The following is a 20,479-nucleotide window of genomic DNA, read 5'->3' as shown; positions in this document are numbered from 1 at the left end:
GTTTCAGTTAGCACTAAATTAGGATTTCAACCTAGCATCTGCCTCTGGGCCATCTACAAATGTAATCATTAAAATTAGCACAGCCCCATAGGCCCAGGGCCCAAAGGAAACTGACCAGAGATGAGCTCCTACTTTGCATCACTGATCAGAAGTATTACCATGAATATTTTCAGGCAGCAGAAGGAAAGAAAGGAAGAAACTAACTTGTGCCCTGTCTCAGCATTTACCCTGTGGTCGTCGCTTTGATAGTGTATTATCTCATTTAACTCTCCCGGCAGTTTTACCGTATGGAGTTATTCTCTACACAATGCCTGGTACGCAGTAAGGAGTCACTAAATGATAACTGCTAGTAATATTAATAGTGATAACTTTAATGACCATAAACTGAAGCACAGAGAGCTGGAATAACTTGTCCAAGGTCACAGAGCTGACAAATGGTAAAGCCAGGGTTTGAACCCAGGCCTTTCTGACCCAAAAGCTTGGGATTTCTCTTCCACACTGCAAGAAGAAAAGGAAAGATTTGGGGATTTTCCAACCTTTTGTCAAGGCTGCCGCCACAATTGGCTACTTGAGACCTTCAAGTATGATAAGCACGTCTTCAGTCTCCCTCTCTCTCTCCTCATCCAGGTTTACACATTGATATGAACCATGGCCCAACTGTACTACAAAAAGGTCAACTACTCACCGTACCGGGACCGCATTCCCCTGCAAATTGTGAGGGCTGAGACAGAGCTCTCTGCGGAGGAGAAGGCCTTCCTCAATGCCGTGGAGAAGGGGGACTATGCCACAGTGAAGCAGGCCCTACAGGAGGCTGAAATCTACTACAATGTCAACATCAACTGCATGGACCCTCTGGGTCGGAGTGCCCTGCTCATTGCCATTGAAAACGAGAACTTAGAGATCATGGAGCTACTGCTGAACCACAGCGTGTATGTGGGCGATGCATTGCTCTATGCCATCCGCAAGGAAGTGGTGGGTGCTGTGGAGCTTCTTCTCAGTTACAGGCGGCCCAGTGGAGAGAAGCAGGTAAGAGAAACCCCTCAAGGCTGGGAAAACAGGATGACAGGGCCAGAAGCCTTGAAACTAGGGAAGGTGAGGTAGGCTGAGCTAGGCTAGAGATGAAAGGCTCCTTCACAGAAACCCTCTGCTCTGAGAAATTGCATCAGCGATCTCAGGTGGTATTCTTATAGCTACCCTGCCTGGCCCATGCTGAGTTTCACTTATTTCCCTCTTCTTTGTCGGCATTTGCCTATATACAATCAATCAATCATTTATAATTCAGAGATGTACTCTGTTTTCAGAATAGTCAAGCTCCTTTTACTCTCCCTGTTGTTGTTGTTCTTGGTTGCCAACTCATGGCAACCCCATGTGTGCAGATTAGAACTGCTCCATAGAGTTTTCAAGGCTGTGACCTGTCTCCCGAGGTGCCTTTGGGTGGGTTTGAACTGCCAACCTTTTGGCTAAGTACTTGAGCGGGTAACCATCTGTGCCACCCAGGACTCTACCCTCCCTAACTCCTGCTTTCTATCTTCATTTTCTTCCTTTACTCACAGGTCACATTCTAGAAAAGGAGAGGCCAGACATAGCTTTCTCCTCATGAGACTCTCTCCCAAAAACAGGATAGGAGGCCTTTAAACTTGTATACTACAGTGCACGTTCAGATGCAGATGCATATAGGAACCCGAATATTTTCCTAGTACCTGTCATGCGACTGCAGTCCACCCCTAGATGTTTGTTTTTTGACTCTCTGATTCTCCTATCATCCTTGGAATGTAGATTTAATGCTCTGGAGTCACTTTTGTTTCCTCCCTTTCCCTTCTTCCATGTCCAATCTCCAAGCCCTACAGTCTCTTCTTTCTCAGTGTCTTTTACATACTTTCTTTTCTCGCTAGCCCAGCTCCCACCACTCTGGATCTGGTTCTCATCCTCTCTCTCCTAGATCAGAAGTTGTCATCAGCATTACCTGGAACTTGTTAGAAATGCAGATTTTCTGTTTCCACCCTAGACTTAATGAACCAGAAACTCTGGGAGTGGGACCCAGCAAGTTGTGCCTTAACAAGCCCTCCCACTCAAGTTTAAGTACCACTGTCCTAGACTAATATAAAAATTTTCTAACTCATTTCCCTACTTCTAGCCTCTTCTCTTCTTTCAAGCCATCCTAAACAATGATGCTAGTTTCTTCTTCCTAAAATATCATAATTATGTTGTCATCCCCATCCATTCTTTCAATAACTACAATGGATCCTCATTAGAAAAGAAACCAACCCATGAAGCCTAGCACTCAATACCCTTCATGTAATGGTCTTTTCAAGTCTTGTCTTCCCCTAGGCCGTTTTAAACATCCCTCAAGTCAAACAGGTCTCTTCACTGTCTCTTCTTTGGGAGCACAGTGCTGGGCACATAGCAGGGAGACAAAGAAAATAGTGAATCATCAAAAATGGAATACCTCAACACGTTCCAAAAAGTAGTGATAGTACGAATCAAAGATCAAAATTGCAAAATACTTAGAAAATATTGAGAATGGAAATATTCAACATCAAAACTTACGGGATATGGCCAAAGCTAGACCAAAAGGAAATTCATAGCTTTAAATCCTTTCCTAATTAAACAAAAAGTAATAAAAATAAGCTAAGTGATGATAACTCACAGACTAAGAATCAGAATAGACTGAGCAGAAAGCAAGATACTAGATTAAAAGTTCCTTGGGCACAGGGCCTGAATCCCCCCACCCCGCGCTTCCCATTAGCATCTCAGAGGTGCCAAGGCAAAAGGGACCCTGTCTCTTTTTTTCACTGCTTATTCCAGCACTAGAAAACTACCAGGAACATCACAGGCACTCAATAAATATTCACTTAATAAATCAATAATATGCACGTGGCATTGTGCTAGTATCTTACGTGACTTAACTCATCTAATACTCCCAACGTCTTTGTTGTTGTTAGTTGCCTTTGTGGTTGTTAGTTGCCGTTGAGTCGATTACGACTCATGATGACCCCCATGTGTGCAGAGTAGAACTACTCCATAGGGTTTTCAGGGCTGTGACCTTTTGGTAGCAGATTACTAGGCCTGTCTCCCAAGGTGCCTCTGGATGGGTTCAAACCACCAACCTTTCAGCTAGTAGTTGGGTGCTTAACCTTTGAGCCACCCAGGGATATCTCTGTTAGACACACACTATCATCATCATTCCCATTTTACCAATGAGATAAATCAAGTCACAGGATGATGAAGCTAACTGTCTAATATCCCAGTTAGTAAATATAGAGCTAGGATTCAAATCCAGGCAGCCTAGGTGCTGAACCCACCCACTTAACCACTAGACTATACTGCTTCCCTAGCAGTCTAAGTGTTTGGATTCCCAGCACAGGAGTTCTGAGGCAGGGTAAAGCAATGGATGATGAAACAGCTGTCCGGAAAGGAGAAGCCTGGAGGATCTGGAAGAAGAGAAAAGCAGAGAGATGTGAGCATGTTACATCTCTATTTGCTCCGTTTCACCATCCCCGTCAAACAGATTTGTTCTGTGCCCCATTTTACCCCATAGTCCTGTTAAGTGCCTAGGTAATTTGATGTGCTAATCTGAATTAAGGCTTGCCCATACTACCTTGCTCCATGGTGATCTTGCCTACCTGTTCGGTCCACAGCCCATTGACTCTGCCTTTCACTTGGCACCAATCATGTACCACTTTATACTGTTGGTTAGCTTTACCTGTGTAAATGTCTTGTCTCTGTAACTGGAGTGTTTCTTAAATGTCAGGGGTAAATGTAATGCCTAATTGCTTCCACCCTTCCCCCATGAGTACCTAACCCAAAAACCAAAGCCGCTGCTGCCGAGTCAGTTCCGACTTATAGCAACTCTACAGGACAGAGTAGAACTGCACCATAGGGTTTCCAAGGCTGTAATCTTTACAGAAGCAGACTGCCACATCTTTCTTCCACAGAGCAGCTGGTGGGTTCAAAGGGCAAAGCTTTCGGTTAGCAACCAAGCGCTTTAACCACTGTGCCACTAGAACTCCAAGTACATATCCCAGTGCCTAGTATATAATGGGTGACAGATAAATATCTGCTGATGAATATCAAGGAGTTAAGTGTTTCTCCCAGAAAAACACATGGCTAGCTGATTGAACAAGACTTCTTGTACCTTCATATTCAATCTCATTTAGTTTCATAAGTATTTTGAGAGCACAAGTGAGGTACCAGAAAAGGTACTAGCTGAAGAAAACCAAAGACATGAGGAAAATATTAGTCCAATGGGCCACATGAGCCACAGTCTCCACCACTCTGAGCCCACCACCAATTGCTCTGACACGGATCGTAATAGAGGGTTCCAGACAGAGCAGGAGAAAAATGTAGAACAAAATTCAAATTCGCAAAAAAAGACCAGACTTACTGGCCTGACAGAGACTGGAGAACCCCCGAGAGTATTGCCTCTGTACACCCTTTTAGCTCAGTAATGAAGTCACTCCCAAGGTTCACCCTTCAGCCAAAGATTAGACAAGCCCATACAAACAATAACACACGTGAGGAATGTGCTTCTTAGTTCAATCAAGTATACAAGACCAAATGGGTAACACATGCCTAAAAGCAAAGATGAGAAAGCACAAAGGGACAGGAAAACTCAACACGAATGGACACAGGGAATCTGAGTGGAGAGGGAAAGGGGGAGAGTGCTAACATACTGCAGGGATTGGAACCAATGTCAGAAAACAATCTGTGTATAAATTTTTGAATGAGAAACTAATTTGTGCTATAAACTTTCACCTAATGCACAACAAAATTAAAAGAAGAAAGAAAAGGGACTAGCAGTATCACCCCTATCTGAGTTTTGAAAGTAGGCCAAGTCCTTATCTGATGGCCCCCATTCTCCCCATTTAGTTTCCCAGTGCTCTGGCAAACCCTGAGACTCTGCCTGTTAAGAAGGAAAGCACCAGATAAACCTCCGCTAAAGTACACTCTAACGCATGACCTCCCCTGGGAAAAGGCAATACTTAACTAACAGGAATGAACCACTCATGGTGGAACATCAGGCATATGGAACCTGAGTGAAGCTACTTGGGACAGGCAGTCTCTACCAGGACCCTTTCAGCCACACTGCCAATGTAAGACCTCCTTTGTTCGTACTCGGATACTGCAACCGTATGTACAAATCCACAAAGCCATCAACTCTATTACCAAGTCTCTTCAGCAGCCTTCTCCTCTCTCCCCCAACCACCACCACCAGCCTCTGCTAAATTCCATTTTCTGCCATTGCTCTGACAATTGCTGTGATAAGTCATACGTCAGTAACTATAACAACAGGCTGCCACAGTGCTGGAGCCCTGCCTTTCTGGGAGACAAAAACAAGATTTGTTTAACTGGGAGCAATGAGAGATGTGAGCAAACACAGGCCTCCCAAAGGACCCTGGGACCAGCTGGGCAGGCCACTCTCAGGAAGACACTGCTCCCACAGGCAGAATCCAAACAACTGTCCTTTTTCTCAGAAACCCTCCCCATCTCACCTGGGGACTAGGCACAGCTGACCTCCAACAATCCTGGGTGGATAGAACAATGCCTCCCTTGGCTTTCTTGTACAAAGAGTTTAGCCCCAGGCTGGCAACATGGCCCCTCATACTCTTCTTCCTCTTCTTGTCTCTCAGAACTGCTCTCAGATAAACATCTGAGGCTAGACATGAATGACTAACACTGGCTTCAAGTATCAACACTCTAATGGAGACCTACATTTTTAATAGGCACCAAATCTTAAAGTAAAAATGATGATGCTCTATCAGATAGAATTTTCTGCTCCAGATCACAAAAGGAGAAGCGCATGGGGTGCTTTAGAAATCCTACCCTCTAGCAGCGCCCATTTCCTAACCACTATAGTCTATTTCCTCAGGGGTAGATTTGGTGATCCGGAGGATTGGTGGTTCCTTCAGTAACACTCCTAAATGATTCTCAGGAGTCAACATTTTTGGCCTACAGAAGGTCTAATGCCAGCTAGTTTTTGTCTATCAAACTTGTCACCTTTGGCCCACTGACTTTGGGAGCCACTCCAGGAGCATTATCGGCAGGGAGAACAAATCCAGCTACAATACAGAGACTTGTATTTATGTTCACTCAAAACCAGCTCAAAAAGCAATTGTTATGCGTATGGGGAACTAGTCAAAATGCAGATTCCTGAGCCTCACTGCATACCTACAGAATCAAAATCTTGGGTTTTGGGCCTAGAATCAGCATTTTAACAAACCCACTCCCACCTAGGTAAGAAGTCTATATACTCTTTGAGAAATACTGGTCTAGACAAGTGGTTTTCAAACATTATCAACAGCAGAGCTTTTCATCAGAAGAAATTCTGCCCAGATGTTAAATAGATACAAGTGGAGCTGCCCTATTTGAAATGCAGGTGAGAGCCCCAACATTTAAATCCAAAGCCCCACTTGTGCGTACACACACACATACACACATTCCCAGACCTCCTTGGTCCCTGAAGAGCAAATATAGCTGGAAATCTGCTGGTCACAGTGACTAAGTAACAGAGTCTAATTCAGAGTTTGTGGTGCTAGCCATCCTGTAGCTCTCAGGGTGACCTTGGGCAAGTCACAGAATCACTCTTTAGTTCCATTTCTTCATCTGCAAAATGATGTTAACAATCCCTTCCCCACCTATTCCAGGGGCCTGTTTTGAGGAAGAAATAAAATGAAGGTATGTCAAAGTCTTTTGGAAAAATGCTTTTAAAAATGCTAGACAGAAGGGGGTGACTATTATTTTCAGCTTTACTCTGTCAGTTTGACTTAGCATGTCATATTGTGTGGGAGAGGCCAGCTAGCAAGTGGCCCTCACCCCAAAGCACCTCCAGTACAGTGAGAAGGACTGGCTGGTGAGTGAGCTGGCCTGGTTCACAGATTACCTCCTTCTGCCTAGCCTTGATAGCAATGGCCTCCCTTCTGCTGCCAGGCAAGCTGCATGACCCCAAAGTCATCCCTTCTCTTTCACTGGAGTCCAAAGATTTGAACAACAGAGAGGTAGAGCTACTCGCCTCTGCATCAACTTGGAGCCACCCAGGCAATTTTTTTTCTTGGTCACTTGCGTCAATGCAAGCAAGCAGAACGAGGCCAAGCCAACCTTCTCCCCATGGCCCACCCCTCTGTGCTCTGCCATAATTACTCATTTGTCTGTGGCAGATGGCTCCAAATTAAAATTGGTCTCACAGATAAGCTAGAGAGATTAAGTCTCAACAACACTGAAAAGTGTGTTGAGATAGTAGAAAATCAGCAACAAAACACTCCATTTATTCCTCCTCCTATCGTGCCTTGGTCTCTGCAAGAGATTGCACAGTTAGGAGGGGAACACTGAGAGCCCGTGCAAAGGTGACCGGAGTACAGAGGACCTGAAGAGTCTAGCTTACAAATCTCAAACACTTAATCTGAGAGCAGGAAGTAAAGGAGAGAATTCCAGAATCCACCTTGCTATTTATAGGCAGCCTGGAGTAGAAGAAAGAACATGGGCTTTGGAGTCAGCCACTTATTAGATGTGTTTCCTGGGAAAAGTCACTTCATCTCTCCAAAAATCAGTTTCTTCATCAGTAAATGGGAATTACAATGGAGTTATAGCAAGAAGTAAATGAAATAATGCATTTATATTAGAAAAATGCCTGGCCCATAGTAAACCAACCAAAAAAACCAGTGCTTTCAAGTTGATATCAGACTTGTGGTGACCTCATGTGTGTGAGAGTAGAGCTATGCTCTAGAGGGTGTTCAATGGCTGATTTTTTTGTAAGTAGATCACCAGGCCTTTCTTCTAAGGTGCCTCTGGGTAGACCAGAACCTCCAACGTTTTGGTTAGCAGTGAGCACGTTAACTATTTGCACCATCCAAGGACAACAAATAGTAAGTACACAATAAATAGTACTAATACTCCTACTAGTTAAAGCCATATCGATAGCGTCTGCTGGCTAATGTCATACATTCATTCAGCAAACGTATTGAGCACCCACTGTCACATAGTGATTAAGAGCTCAGACTGGGTAACCTAGGAAAGGTCGTTTACCCTGTTGAGCATCAGCTTCCTTATCTATACACTGGGGTTATTATAGGTTGCTTGTGAGAATTAAATGATACAATTATTTCTAAATATTTGACATATTCTAAATATTTGACATAATCTGTGGCACATAGCATTTAATATATGACACCCATATTATTATCATCAATACAAAAAAAGTATTCATATATTATTAACTCCTTGTTACCTGAATTGCCCAACACAAGACTAGGTCTTTATAATAAACTGAGTAACAGCTTTACTTCTATGATTTGCTTTGATTCCCATTCCAAAGTCAAAGTACTAGGCCAAAACCAAGGGGTTGTGTCAAAAAAGTCAAGAAAATAGTCAGTTCAAGTTGGGAGAAAAGAAAGAAATGACTGCGTAGCATCATATTGGCCAAACTGATGCACTAAGTTATCTCCTGTCACGTATCTGTGCTGACTTACAGTACGCATGGCCCAAGTTATTCACAGAATGGAATTGTAGAAAGTTTAGAGATCATTTGATCTGAAGTGCCTTGTCCAAGGTCATTCACCTGAGCCTGCACTGACACAAACATCTCTGTCTTGCAAGCCAGTCCTTCTACTCCACCCTGCCAATGAGGAATCATCAGGAGTGTTAACATTTATAACAATGCTGAAAATAAACAAAGCACCTACATGTAATGTCTATCTAGAACAACTCGTGGATGACAGAGGCACAGAGGGTGATTGATTTTATTTACTTCTATTCGATTTTCTAAGTATTTTTGACTACTAATCATATGCCTCACAATAAAATTGAGACATACCGTTAGTGCCCTCAAGAAATTTATACTCACGTGGAGGACCAGATATGGACGTGCTGTCCAGCCAAACAACCAATCTTAGTAGGTTTAGCCTTTTGTGTTTCACGGGACACAAAAGACTTAAGAGAGTGATGCTTATATCTCAGAAAGAAAAAATAATTATTTAAACTTGTTCTCAAACAGACCAAGGGAGCTGGCTACACAACAATTTACAAAGAAGAAAGGATGAACTAACTTCAAAAGTAATTTACTAAATAAAAAACACATGAGGTTTTGTAGCCATAGCCCCCATCTATTCAGGGTCACCACCAACTCAGGATTCCCATTCTTTAGCCTCAGGCTCTCTATTTTATATACCCTTATCCCACATACACATATCTAGTGAGGAAGTGTCCTATTCTCTGTCCTGGGCAGGCAAGTCTTGTCTGTGTGTAATATCATCCCCTTCCCCGTCACTTCACATGTCCAGTTGTCTAGTGGGCAGCCATTTAGTCTTTTCACCCCAGACCCCTCATTGGGTTACTCTGTTATTGGTTTTTCCAGCTTATGGCCCTGTCGCAAACTCTTTCCCATCTCTCCTCCCAGCTGTCCTATCCCAGTATACCAAACACTTCTTTGTACTGGTTCCTTTCCATATGGCAACAATAAACATGGGACAGTGATAAAATAGCACAAAGAATTATATGCTCTGTCACCCAAAATGTGTGATGTGGGCAATGTAGGAGGGCACTCTGAGTACCAGGAGAAAGAGAAGTTTTAAGGAGGAACATTTCACAAAGGAAATAAGCTTTCCAGGTCGCTGGAAAGGGAGAAAGAAGGAATGGCATACTAGTCAGCAGTGGATTGTTTCAAATTATAAGCCTTCCATTTTATTCTTATGTGAACCAACTGTTGATATTTTTTACACATTTTTCTACTATAGTCTTCATCTTCGTTCTTATTGATCTCTCTAAGCTGTTTGTATATTAAGGTCATGAATACTTATTTTTTTTAAAGATTTTCACTCTCATCTGTTAGAGAATAGTGATTTACCCAGAATTTTATAGCAACTCTGGAGGAAAGAGCAAAGCTAATTGTATTCTAGATCTTTTAACTTTCCTGCATAAAAGAACTAAACCCCTTGCCGTCAAGTCGATTCCAACTCATAGTGACCCTATCGGACACAGTAGAACTGCCCCATAGGGTTTCCAAGGAGCAGCTGGTAGATTTGAACTACCAACTGTTTGGTTAGCAGCCAGGCTCTTAACCACTGTGCCACCAGGACTCTACCTTATAAAAGAACAAGATTATTTTAAGTGATGCTTAAAATTTTGTAGTGTCTCTCTGGTGTGAGCACCTGGATAAAAGAGTATTCATGCTTAATAGTTCCTTTATTTCTAAGTTTACTGTTTAGTGCTTATGTATCTTTGTGCCAAAGAAAGTCTATATTGCTGTTATAGCCAGAGTTTATAAAATTGGAGGCACAGAGGAAGAGTATCAGACAGACAGGCTTATACCTCAAGCCCCAGGGAAGTAGAAAGGAGGCAGAAACAAGAAGAAAAGTTAGTTTTTAGTGGAGGAATGAGTTCTAACTCCCAGGCAATGGCAAAAACCTATTATCCACTTTTTTTTGCCCTGACTTTATTGGCAGCAGAGTTGCTACTTCAGAAAAGAAAATATGACAAGGGTCACATTATACAGGAAAATATTTTCCTTGATTTCCTTGGTAGTGAGGAAACTTAAAAGAAGGAAAAAATGTGTGATACAACTTTTGGCTTAAACTCTCTAGATTGTCTATGTTAATCAAATAATATAATTTCCAAATTCTTACTTTATTTGGTGCCACACTGACATAATTGTCTAGATTGAGAATGTGTTTGCGACACTGAGAAAATACACCAATACTAGTGTCCAAATGGAAACCCTGGTGGCGTAGTGGTTAACAACTACGGCTGCTAACCAAAAGGTCAGCAGTTAGAATCCACCAGATGCTCCTTGGAAACTCTATGGGGCAGTTCTACTCTGTCCTGTAGGGTCGCTATGAGTAGGAATTGACTCGGTGGCAATGAGTTTGGTTTTTGGTTTAGGGTCTAAATAGGACAATCAGGTAGCCCTGATTGATACGCCAGAAAGATCCTTGATATGTAGAGGCTCACAGTATCTTCTCTTCCAGCAGTCTCTAGAGTGATGCTACCAACAGCCTCAATTGTCTGTTACCAGGTTACTTTTTCCTACTTGATTTGAGAAGATTTAGTAAGTTTGAGAATTCACAAAGGGGATAAATCAAACTACCACAGGTTGGAGATGTGCGAACTATGATAATATCTGGAAAGGTCTCAAAGGATAAAAGAAACCACGAGATGTCCCTAACAAGAGCCTTCAGGCCGTGAATCACTCTAAGCAACCCTAGAATCTGGCAACTGCTCCCACCCCCACCACCTCACCCTAGTCCAAGCCACTGTCACCTCTCACCTGGACAATTGTAGTAGTATCCTGATTTCCTGCTTTCACTCACTGCCTCACATAATCTAGTCTTTTCCTAGCAGCCTGAACCACCTTTTTTTTTTTTAACTTTTATTGAGCTTCAAGTGAACGTTTACAAATCAAGTCAGACTGTCACATATAAGTTTATATACATCTTACTCCATACTCCCACTTGCTCTCTCCCTAATGAGTCAGCCCTTCCAGTCTCTCCTTTCGTGACATTTTTGCCAGCTTCCAACTCTCTCTATCCTCCCATCCCCCCTCCAGACAGGAGATGCCAACACAGTCTCAAGTGTCCACCTGATATAATTAGCTCACTCTTCATCAGCATCTCTCTCCTACCCACTGTCCAGTCCCTTTCATGTCTGATGAGTTGCCTTCAGGGATGGTTCCTGTCCTGTGCCAACAGAAGGTTTGGGGACCATGACCGCTGGGATTCCTCTAGTCTCAGTCAGACCATTAAGTATGGTCTTTTTATGAGAATTTGGGGTCTGCATCCCACTGATCTCCTGCTCCCTCAGGGGTTCTCTGTTGTGCTCCCTGTCAGGGCAGTCATCGATTGTGGCCGGGCACCAACTAGTTTTTCTGGTCTCAGGATGATGTAGGTCTCTGGTTCATGTGGCCCTTTCTGTCTCTTGGGCTCTTAGTTGTCATGCTGAACCACCCTTTTAAAATATATGTCACACCATGCCACCTTGCTTAAAGCCCTCCACAGTTTTTTCTAATGCCTACAAGGTTCTGTATAATCTGACCCCCTGCTATCTCTGCTCTCATTTCCTACAATTCCCCCTCACTCGCTCAGCTTCAGCCACACTCACCTCTCAGAGAAATTGTCCAGCCTCAGTGCCTTTGCCTGAAATGTTCCCCATTGCCTGAAATATCTGCATAGCTGGCTCCCTCCCTTCTTTAGATATCTGCTCTCATGCTACATTATTAAGCAGGTCTTCCCTGGTCACCTTATATAAAAATAACACCTCCTCATTGCTCTCTACACCCTTGCCCTCCTTCAGTTTTCTTCACAGTATTTATCACCACCTGACATATTTGTTCACTGTCTTCTATGTCATTTTTCTAACATGTAAACTCCATGAGAGAAGGTATTTTGTTTACATTTGAATTTCCAGTGCCTAGAACAGCTTCTGGAACATGGCCAAGTACCCCATAAATAATTTTTTGAATGAAGGAGTCAACTTAAGAGCATCTCATACTTGGAAATACTGTTTAGTCCACCTCCTCCCCATTTTATAGATGGAAAAAGAGAGACATACAAAGGGAAAGTGACTTGTCCAGGCTCAACAGAGTGACTTTTATAGCAGAGTTAAGATTCTTAATTTCTGACTTTCAATTGAGTGTTATTTCTAATACATTAAAATGAAATTCTTCTATCTTAAAAGCCACTCACAGTGGATTCTCTGACATCCTCTAGTCCTCCATTAGGGAGTCCAATACTAGGAACTGTCTTCCTTGCATCTAACCTACATTCTACATCTTATAGGCTAAACAGTGTCCTCTATTTCAGCTCTCAGTGGAGAGGAAAGACATTCTAAAGATATATAAATTTTCTTTCAGTCAAGTGCTCGCTAGTCTAAGGAGATTGTATTTGCTCTAAACAAAAGCCAAGGCAACATTGTCTGAGTTCCATGGTGCCCCCAAATACTCACATAGACCCATAAAGCAAGCCTCTCTCGCAAAATGACAGGGATCTGGAGAGTTACGGAAGGAAGGCCACATGAATTGTTTGAGATGACAATATTTTGGGGGAACTGGGTAATTTAGAGATCGTGGCAGTCTCTGATTAAAACGGTAGAGATTTTAGCTTTGGAAGAAAGAAATCAGGTTTCCAACAGGGAAAGCAGAAAAATAATGACAGCCAATCCAGGGCTCGCCACTATTACCCCCTCAGTAGTCTGGAGTTTGTTTAGCAAAAGCTATGAATTATGACCACATCTGTATCACTAATGAATGTATTAAACCCAATGCCAGATTAGTGCAGTATAGGCAAGACAGCATCATAATATGTCTTCCAAAAGCCCAAAACATTTGTGTCTAAAAACAAACCCATTTAGCTGATGGCCAGCAGCCCCTAGCACTGAGTCTGAAACATTTATTAATGATAAGATGTGGTCATAATTCACAGCCTTTGGTAAACAAGTAGTCTTCCCCTTCATACTACTGACGGGAAACACAGTGGTGAGCCCTGGCTTTTCCTTGGAGTCATTATTTTTCTGCCTTCCCGGTTGGAAACCTGATTTCCTTCTTCCAGTGCTAAAATATTTATCATTTTAATCAAAGACTATACAGTTTTAAAATTGCCTAGTTCCTATTTGTAAGCCAGGAAGCAGGATCAAGTGAGCTTGCCTATTCTGTTGCCAGTACTAAGCTCTTCTGGGTAATATCTTGTCCGATCAGAGTGGAAAGTACTCTCCAGAACCTGGTACTTACTTGGGAGAAAATATTGTGATTTTATTTGGGTGAAGCTACTCACATCAGATAAAAAAAAATTTTTTTTATAGGCTTTCTTTAATTGGGAATCCTTCTTTAATAATTCTCACTACTTTTTTATTTAAACTACCTAGGAGGATACCTGAGTTAATCAATTCAGCTAAATCATTCAAGTGGTAGGATCGTGTCCATTCCTCGTGGAGAACACAATCAGGATTTGAGAACACAACCCAGCAGCCAGATGGAACCTTTCGGCCTAATCAGAACACTATCACACTCAATCCTGAGCTCTTTCCTTAGAATCAAGCTGAAATATTGCCTGAAAGACCCTTGAGCCCTCGTTCATCAGCAGCATCCATAGGTTCATCAGATGAGTGAGAAAGCGACCTTGAGCCTAGACAGGATGAACTACAAGACAGGAAAGAAATCCTAATAAAGATTTCCAGACCAGGGAGCGTAGCCCAAGGGTGTTTCAGTTGTGCTCAGTGGAGAAGAGGGAATGTGGCTACCTGATTTTAAAACACTAGTCTCAGCACTATGGAGAAGTGGAATGGCAAATCACCACATAACACGTTTGAGAAGAGGCAGAATGGCCACTGGGCAGTAATGCTGCCAAAGGTGTTAAACATCTTTTATGAGACTGGACTATATCATCTCCAAAGTCTCTTCCAACTCTGCAATTCTACAATGCATATATCAGCCCTGGCAGCTTGGTACAATGAGCAGTCTGGAAGTGGAGTTCTCATCTTGACTCCATCTCTCGAATTACTCAACCTTTCTATAGTTTAACTTCTTACCATTGAAATGCAGGGATAATACTAAATGAATGAAAAATGAAGGGATAATACCAAATAATCTCACAGGGATGCTGTGAGCAATGTTTTAGAATTATTCTAAAAGTACTTTACAAACCCACATTAAATAGGTGCATAATTGGTTTAGTAGAGAGGCAAGAATACAAAGTCCACTATATATAAAAAGCACAGCGGGGTTCACTAATAACTCCACAGGCAGTGATGTGTGGACACATTTCTAGCATAAATCCTCTGGAGTTCTGCTAGATATCTGTTTGGCTGTGGCCCACTTAATCATAGAATCATCAGAATTGAATGAACCATTGTGGCCATCTAGTCCATCCTTCTCTCACTGCAATCAATCCAAGGTATATTAACCTTTCGCCTCTTTGAAAGAGTTAAACACTCCAGTGTTAATTTGGTGGAACAGACCTTGGTAGGGCATAAAAGAAGTCCGAAAGCAATTCTGTGCAAGTGTCAGTTGCTCAAAATTGTCAAATGTATGTCTGGGGCCTCCAGGGAGTCTTGAGTTTATGAATGAATGGCATTATGAGACCATAGACGAATAAGAATTTGCTGGGAGCTAAGTCTTGCCCTTTCATACCTGATTACCTCTGCTTCTCTTTTTTTGACAGTAGACAAGCAATCCCCTGAATCAATGTAGTCTTTGGAGAGCTGAGAACTGTGTTCCCTTCCTAACTGAAAAACGTGGGTAAAACAATCAAACATCTGGGGGCCTCAACTACTGCCACACTTGCAACTTTCACCAATCTTTGATTCTTATCCCCTACTAACTGACACAGTGGCTGCAACGATGGGTGGAGGCATAGCAACGATTGTGAGGATGGCGCAGGACTGGGCAGTGTTACCTTCTGTTGTACATAGGGTCGCTATGAATCAGAACCTAGTTAACGGCGCTGTAGAGTAAAATACTACATTGAGGCTATGAGGTTTCTGGCTACATGTGTCTTTCAGAGAGAAGGACATTCTTATCAAGTGATTGAAAGGTCATCATTACATTTTAAATGTCTATCCCTTTCAAGTTTCAGATTTGGGGCCTGTTGGACTTCAGGGAAATAAGGACAAGGCAGCTGATGTTTTCCTAACTCAGTAGTGATGAACACCTGGCTTACTTCATCTAGGGAGATGGCAGCCCATAACCCCGGCCTGGGACCATACAGGGAGAAAGGCAGGCATGAGAAGGTTAGAAGCCCAGAGTAGCTCTCCCTTCTTCCATCTCCAACCAGAGGTAACCAAGCTCCTGCTCCTTTCCTTCAACATTTGGTCTGTTCTGACAAGAACCAAAAGCATTCTGCTTAAGAAGGCTCTATTGACAATGCAGCTGCCATTTTCAAAGCAATAAAATTAAATGTCAGACAGAGAAATTATGGGAGTAGGGGGGGTATTTTCTTCATTTTTCCCCCTCTCAAAATGTGATAGAGGGAAAATATATGAGTATATGCAGCGCATTACACGAATATTAGTAAACCTTTGCTTGTCAAAGGCTGTGTGTGGAAAGAACTTGCTTGCAATTGAATGATGTCGACATGATAAGAAAGTTCAATCAAGAAATGACTTAAGCTGCTTTTCATGTCAACCAAAAGTTATATAACTTTTTAAAAGTGAATTCTGTTTTATTAGTGGCCCAGTAATTTAATCCATTTGTGTACTGAAAAATCAACTGCTCATCATGGTGTATGCTGTCACGGCCACCACAGGCTTTTGAATCCTGTTTTTCTGCTAAAGGAAGAAATATTCTTGAAATGAGTCCCACTGAGATGTCTATACTAGGTGAGCTTAGACTTCTTGGCATTGTCCACCCTTGGGCTTCCTTTTTTCAAAGGCTTTCCAACCCTAGCCAAGCCCTGCTGCAGAACTAGGGCTCCTGGTTGCATGGGTGTTTCTGAGAGAAGCTACTCAGAAATCCCAGGTGGGGTGTACAAGCAGAAAGAACCCGAATACAAACTCCCCCAGAGTACATCCAACAGTACCAACCAGGAAAAGTATTTCCTGTCATTAATGGCAGCAGTTGTAGGTTTGCCTAATGCTTGCTTACAGCATTCAAAACTTGAGGAGTTCTCATTCTGATGATAATCAACGGCCCTAACTGTGATATTATCATGTGATGCATGTCCCCTGCCTCCTTTTCAGTGTGTCTGAGGATAATAAGCCATGCCTTGGAAAAAAAAATGCCTTGGAAAGGTGATCTCCATAATGACTTTTCCAGCTCTATACACCTGTAGCTCATTTCCTTCATTCCATGGGATGATTATTCTAGTCCCAGCTCTGGAACTAATCCTGTTTCTAGTCATGGGCACTCTTAAAAGTAGAGGCCAGTGGCTCAGCAGTTCAGCAACAAGTAAGCAAAGCTGCTGGTCCTCCCTCAATCTTGTACTTTGACATCTAGGCCTGAGCCCTTGTCTTGTCGCTCTGTAACTAAGCCTCTGTTTTATACTCTTGCTCAGTGGTTCTCAATGGGGGAGAAATTTGACCTCTAGGGGACGTTTGACAATGTCTGGAGACATTTTTGGTCATCATACTTGGGGGGGTGGTATGCTATTGGCATCTAGGAGGTAGAGGCCAGGGATGTTGGTAAATATCCTACAATGTGCAAGACAGCCGCCCACGACAAAGAATCATCTAGCCCAAAATGTCAAAAGGACCAAGGTTGAGAAACCCTTGACTAATTCCAATAACTGAGTCCCTGTCTTATATCCTGCCCAGTACCCCTATTTTTTTTTTCTTTTCTGGGTGGGACCTCCAGAATACCAACCACCTGTCTCCTGGACCTCTGCCTATATCCACATTCTCCTGATACAATGTTCCATTCACCTGTTACGACACCTCCCTCTTATTCACTACCAGCATGTCTGGACTACTTCTGATGCTAGACAGCCTTCATTCCACCTGACCACTTTGAGTCTATATATCGTGTTTGTTAACGACCCAATCTCTGGATTCAAACTACCTAGATTCAAGTCCTGGTTCCTCCATTTATTAGCTGTGTAACCACAGACAAGTTACTTTACCTCTCTGAGCCTCAGTTTCCTCATCTATAAAATACAAATACTGGTAGTTCCTACCTCATAAATGAAATGCATGTCAAGTACTTAGCAAAGTACCTAGCATGCTTTTAAGTATTTGGTAAATGTTAGCTATTACCTATTGCTAAGACTTTTCTAGATTGCTTCAGATGGTGTCTCTTGTCCACCAATTGTCAATCTTCTAGAGCATCACTATACAATAGAACTTTCCTGTGATGATGGAAATGTTCCCTATCTATGATGTCCATTATGTCCATCATATGGCTATTGAGCAGATGAAATGTAGCTAGTGCAACTAAGGAACTGGATTTTTTAGATATTATTTAATTTTATTTAAATTAGATTTAAATAGCCAAATGTGGTCAGTGGCTATTGTAATGGATGGCACAATACTAAAGTTTTTACAACTCAATGACCCACCAAATAAAATTTTAATAAACCCTCCTGGGAGAAGGGAAGAGTATTCCTACTCCTTGTCCTTCCAGATACTGAGAACATTGTCCTAGTGAGAACTGTAATGATGGGAACGTGTTGTAATCTTCAGGTAGATTAGGATAGAAGAGGTTAAGACTCGTATGACTAATTCTGGCAAGTCCTGCCTCTCTCTGCTCCAGTAAGCCCACTGCCAAACAAGCTTCACACTGTAAAGCAGTGTTTTTTCCAACTGAAGTGTTTTTGCACCTTAGGGGACATTTGGCCATGTCTGGAGATATTTTTGGTTGTCAGAATTGTTGGGGGTGGTGCTACTGGCATTTAGTGAGTAGAGACCAGGGATGCTGCTCAACATCTACAATGCACAGGACAGCACCCCACAACAAAGAATTATCCAATCCAAAATGTCAGTAATGCTGATGTTGAGAAACTCTGCCCTAAAGGGATCTTTAAACAATCCCAGATTGTCTCTAACTTCTCTGGAGAATTCAGTACAATGTTTACACTACCCGTCTGTTTGTTGTTGTTGTTGGCTTCTACGGAGTAGTCTGACTCAAGGTGATCCCATGAACAATGGAACAAAATGTTGCCTGGTCCTGCCGTCCTCATAATCCATTGCAGATCAAACCATTGTGAGCCATAGGGTTTTCATTGGCTGATTTTCTAAAGTAGATTGCCAGGCTTTTCTTCCTAGTCTCTTAGTCTGGAAGCTCCACTGAAATCTGCTCAGCATCAGAGCAACACACAAGCCTCCACTTACAGATGGGTGGGTGGTGGTTGTGCACGAGGTGCACTGGCAGGGAATCTAATCTGGTTCGTTGGCAAAGGAAGGCAAGGATTCTCCCATTGAACCACAACGGCCTCATTACACCCAGTTTACTCCCTTCAAATTACCTGGAAGGAAATGGTTTTTTTCCAATTAGGGGCGGACTTTTTAAAAAGCTAGCAATTCTTCAATCTGGAAAAAATGCAGAGAAATCTGTCAAATTATGGAGACTATGGAGAAGGAGAATTGAGTCTAGTTCATCAATTGCTAAGATGTCACAAGGCAGAGAGAGCCTTTGAAACCTGCCAGACTTTTAGGACAAATGATCCATTGTGATTTCCACAACACGTAATAAAATGACTGACCTCCTTACCCCCAACAGTGGTACAGTGAAAAAGGGTAAAGACGTTCTAAGGACGGATTGGATTTAGATATGTTTGCAGCTTCTAAAACCCCAAGGAAATATTTATGGAACCCTGAAATACTAGGGCCATACTTCTTTGAAACTGACAGCATGAAAAACATTCATGCTCGCCCCCAACATCTCTTTCTATGTCTCAGAAACAGAATTCTGGGCTGAAAGGCCCATGGGGCTGAGCCAGCCAGTGGGCCATATCTTGTATTTTTAGGTTTCCTGAACTCTCTGTGCTACAACTTAGGTACATTTGCTCCTGTTTCATCATCAGGGGAAAAGCTGAAAAGCTACTATGTTCATTCCAGACAACCAAACTGAATAACTCAGATCATAAAGCCTTTTTTCTTCTCCTAACTCTGAGCTTGGGGAAACTCTGAACTATTCTACATAATCACCCCCTACTTTCCTATGCACTTTGCCTGACGGCACACCAAATGCTTCTATGTGGCAGCAATAACCAGGGCTAGAAGAGCATATTCAATCCTGCAGATGTTTTACCACACTCCGGAGATTTTGAAGATGGAAGATAGTTGACAACCTTATGTTTCCTTTGCGAAAAAGGTCAATGTGAGCCACATGAAGATGAATTAACTCCATCCCCTACCCCACTATGCCCACATTTAAAGTCGCTGCCAACAGGTGAGAAGTAGTAGTCTGCCGTGGGAGACTACTGCCAGCTGCCTGGCTTACCTCAGGTGTGGAGAAGTGAGAGAAGCAGAAATGTGGGGCTCAGTAATTGCTTGATGAATGTGACATAATCACTTCTCCTAAGCCTTGTCCTGCAATTCTATAACCTTTGAGTCAGATGCCTGCATATGCACTGAGCAACTTTAAGACAAAACATCATATGCCCTGTATGTACAGTGTGAGATGAAAACCATGACTGGCAAAGGGAGTACTCTTGATATTATTTAACATGAATTTTGCTTCTAGTTTTCTGGTTTGGTTTCCTTTATACCTTTAAGGAAGGCCTCTTACCTACCCCAAGGCTAACCAGAACCCAGAAAAAGGCTACTTCAGGCCTTTTTGTTTATTCTGACTTATCTCATGCTGCTTTTAAGAGTAATGACGAGAATTACTCTTTTATAACCTTCCTTTTACACTCTGAGAGCCAACTGAGCTTAATTTTTATCAGCCAAGCTCTTCAGACCTACCTAGACTATTGGTGATACCTACCAATTTTTTCAATTGTGTGACTATGAAATACTTAAAACAAAATAGAGGTTCTCAACACCTATTTGAATGATTTACTTATTTTCTACTCATGCATCATTTTTACAATTTCCTGAAAAAAAAAGAAAGTAGTAACTATAGAGAATG

At 42.3% G+C, this 20,479-nt stretch overlaps 1 protein-coding gene across 1 annotated transcript in view; it reads left to right on the top strand.

Moving 5' to 3' along the window:
• The first annotated feature begins 648 nt into the window (after positions 1-648).
• TRPC5 (transient receptor potential cation channel subfamily C member 5) overlaps positions 649-20,479 on the top strand; it is a 163,146-nt gene continuing 143,315 nt past the window's right edge. Inside the window, exon 1 of the mRNA XM_003414797.3 lies at positions 649-1,026. Coding sequence (XP_003414845.1) covers positions 649-1,026 — 378 coding nt within the window. The remainder of the gene's footprint in view (positions 1,027-20,479) is intronic.

This window comes from Loxodonta africana, chromosome X (genome assembly GCF_030014295.1).
Source record: "Loxodonta africana isolate mLoxAfr1 chromosome X, mLoxAfr1.hap2, whole genome shotgun sequence".
NCBI classification, from domain to species: domain Eukaryota; kingdom Metazoa; phylum Chordata; class Mammalia; order Proboscidea; family Elephantidae; genus Loxodonta; species Loxodonta africana.
Note: the sequence above shows the minus strand (reverse complement) of the source record. Positions and strands in the feature narration are given on the sequence as shown.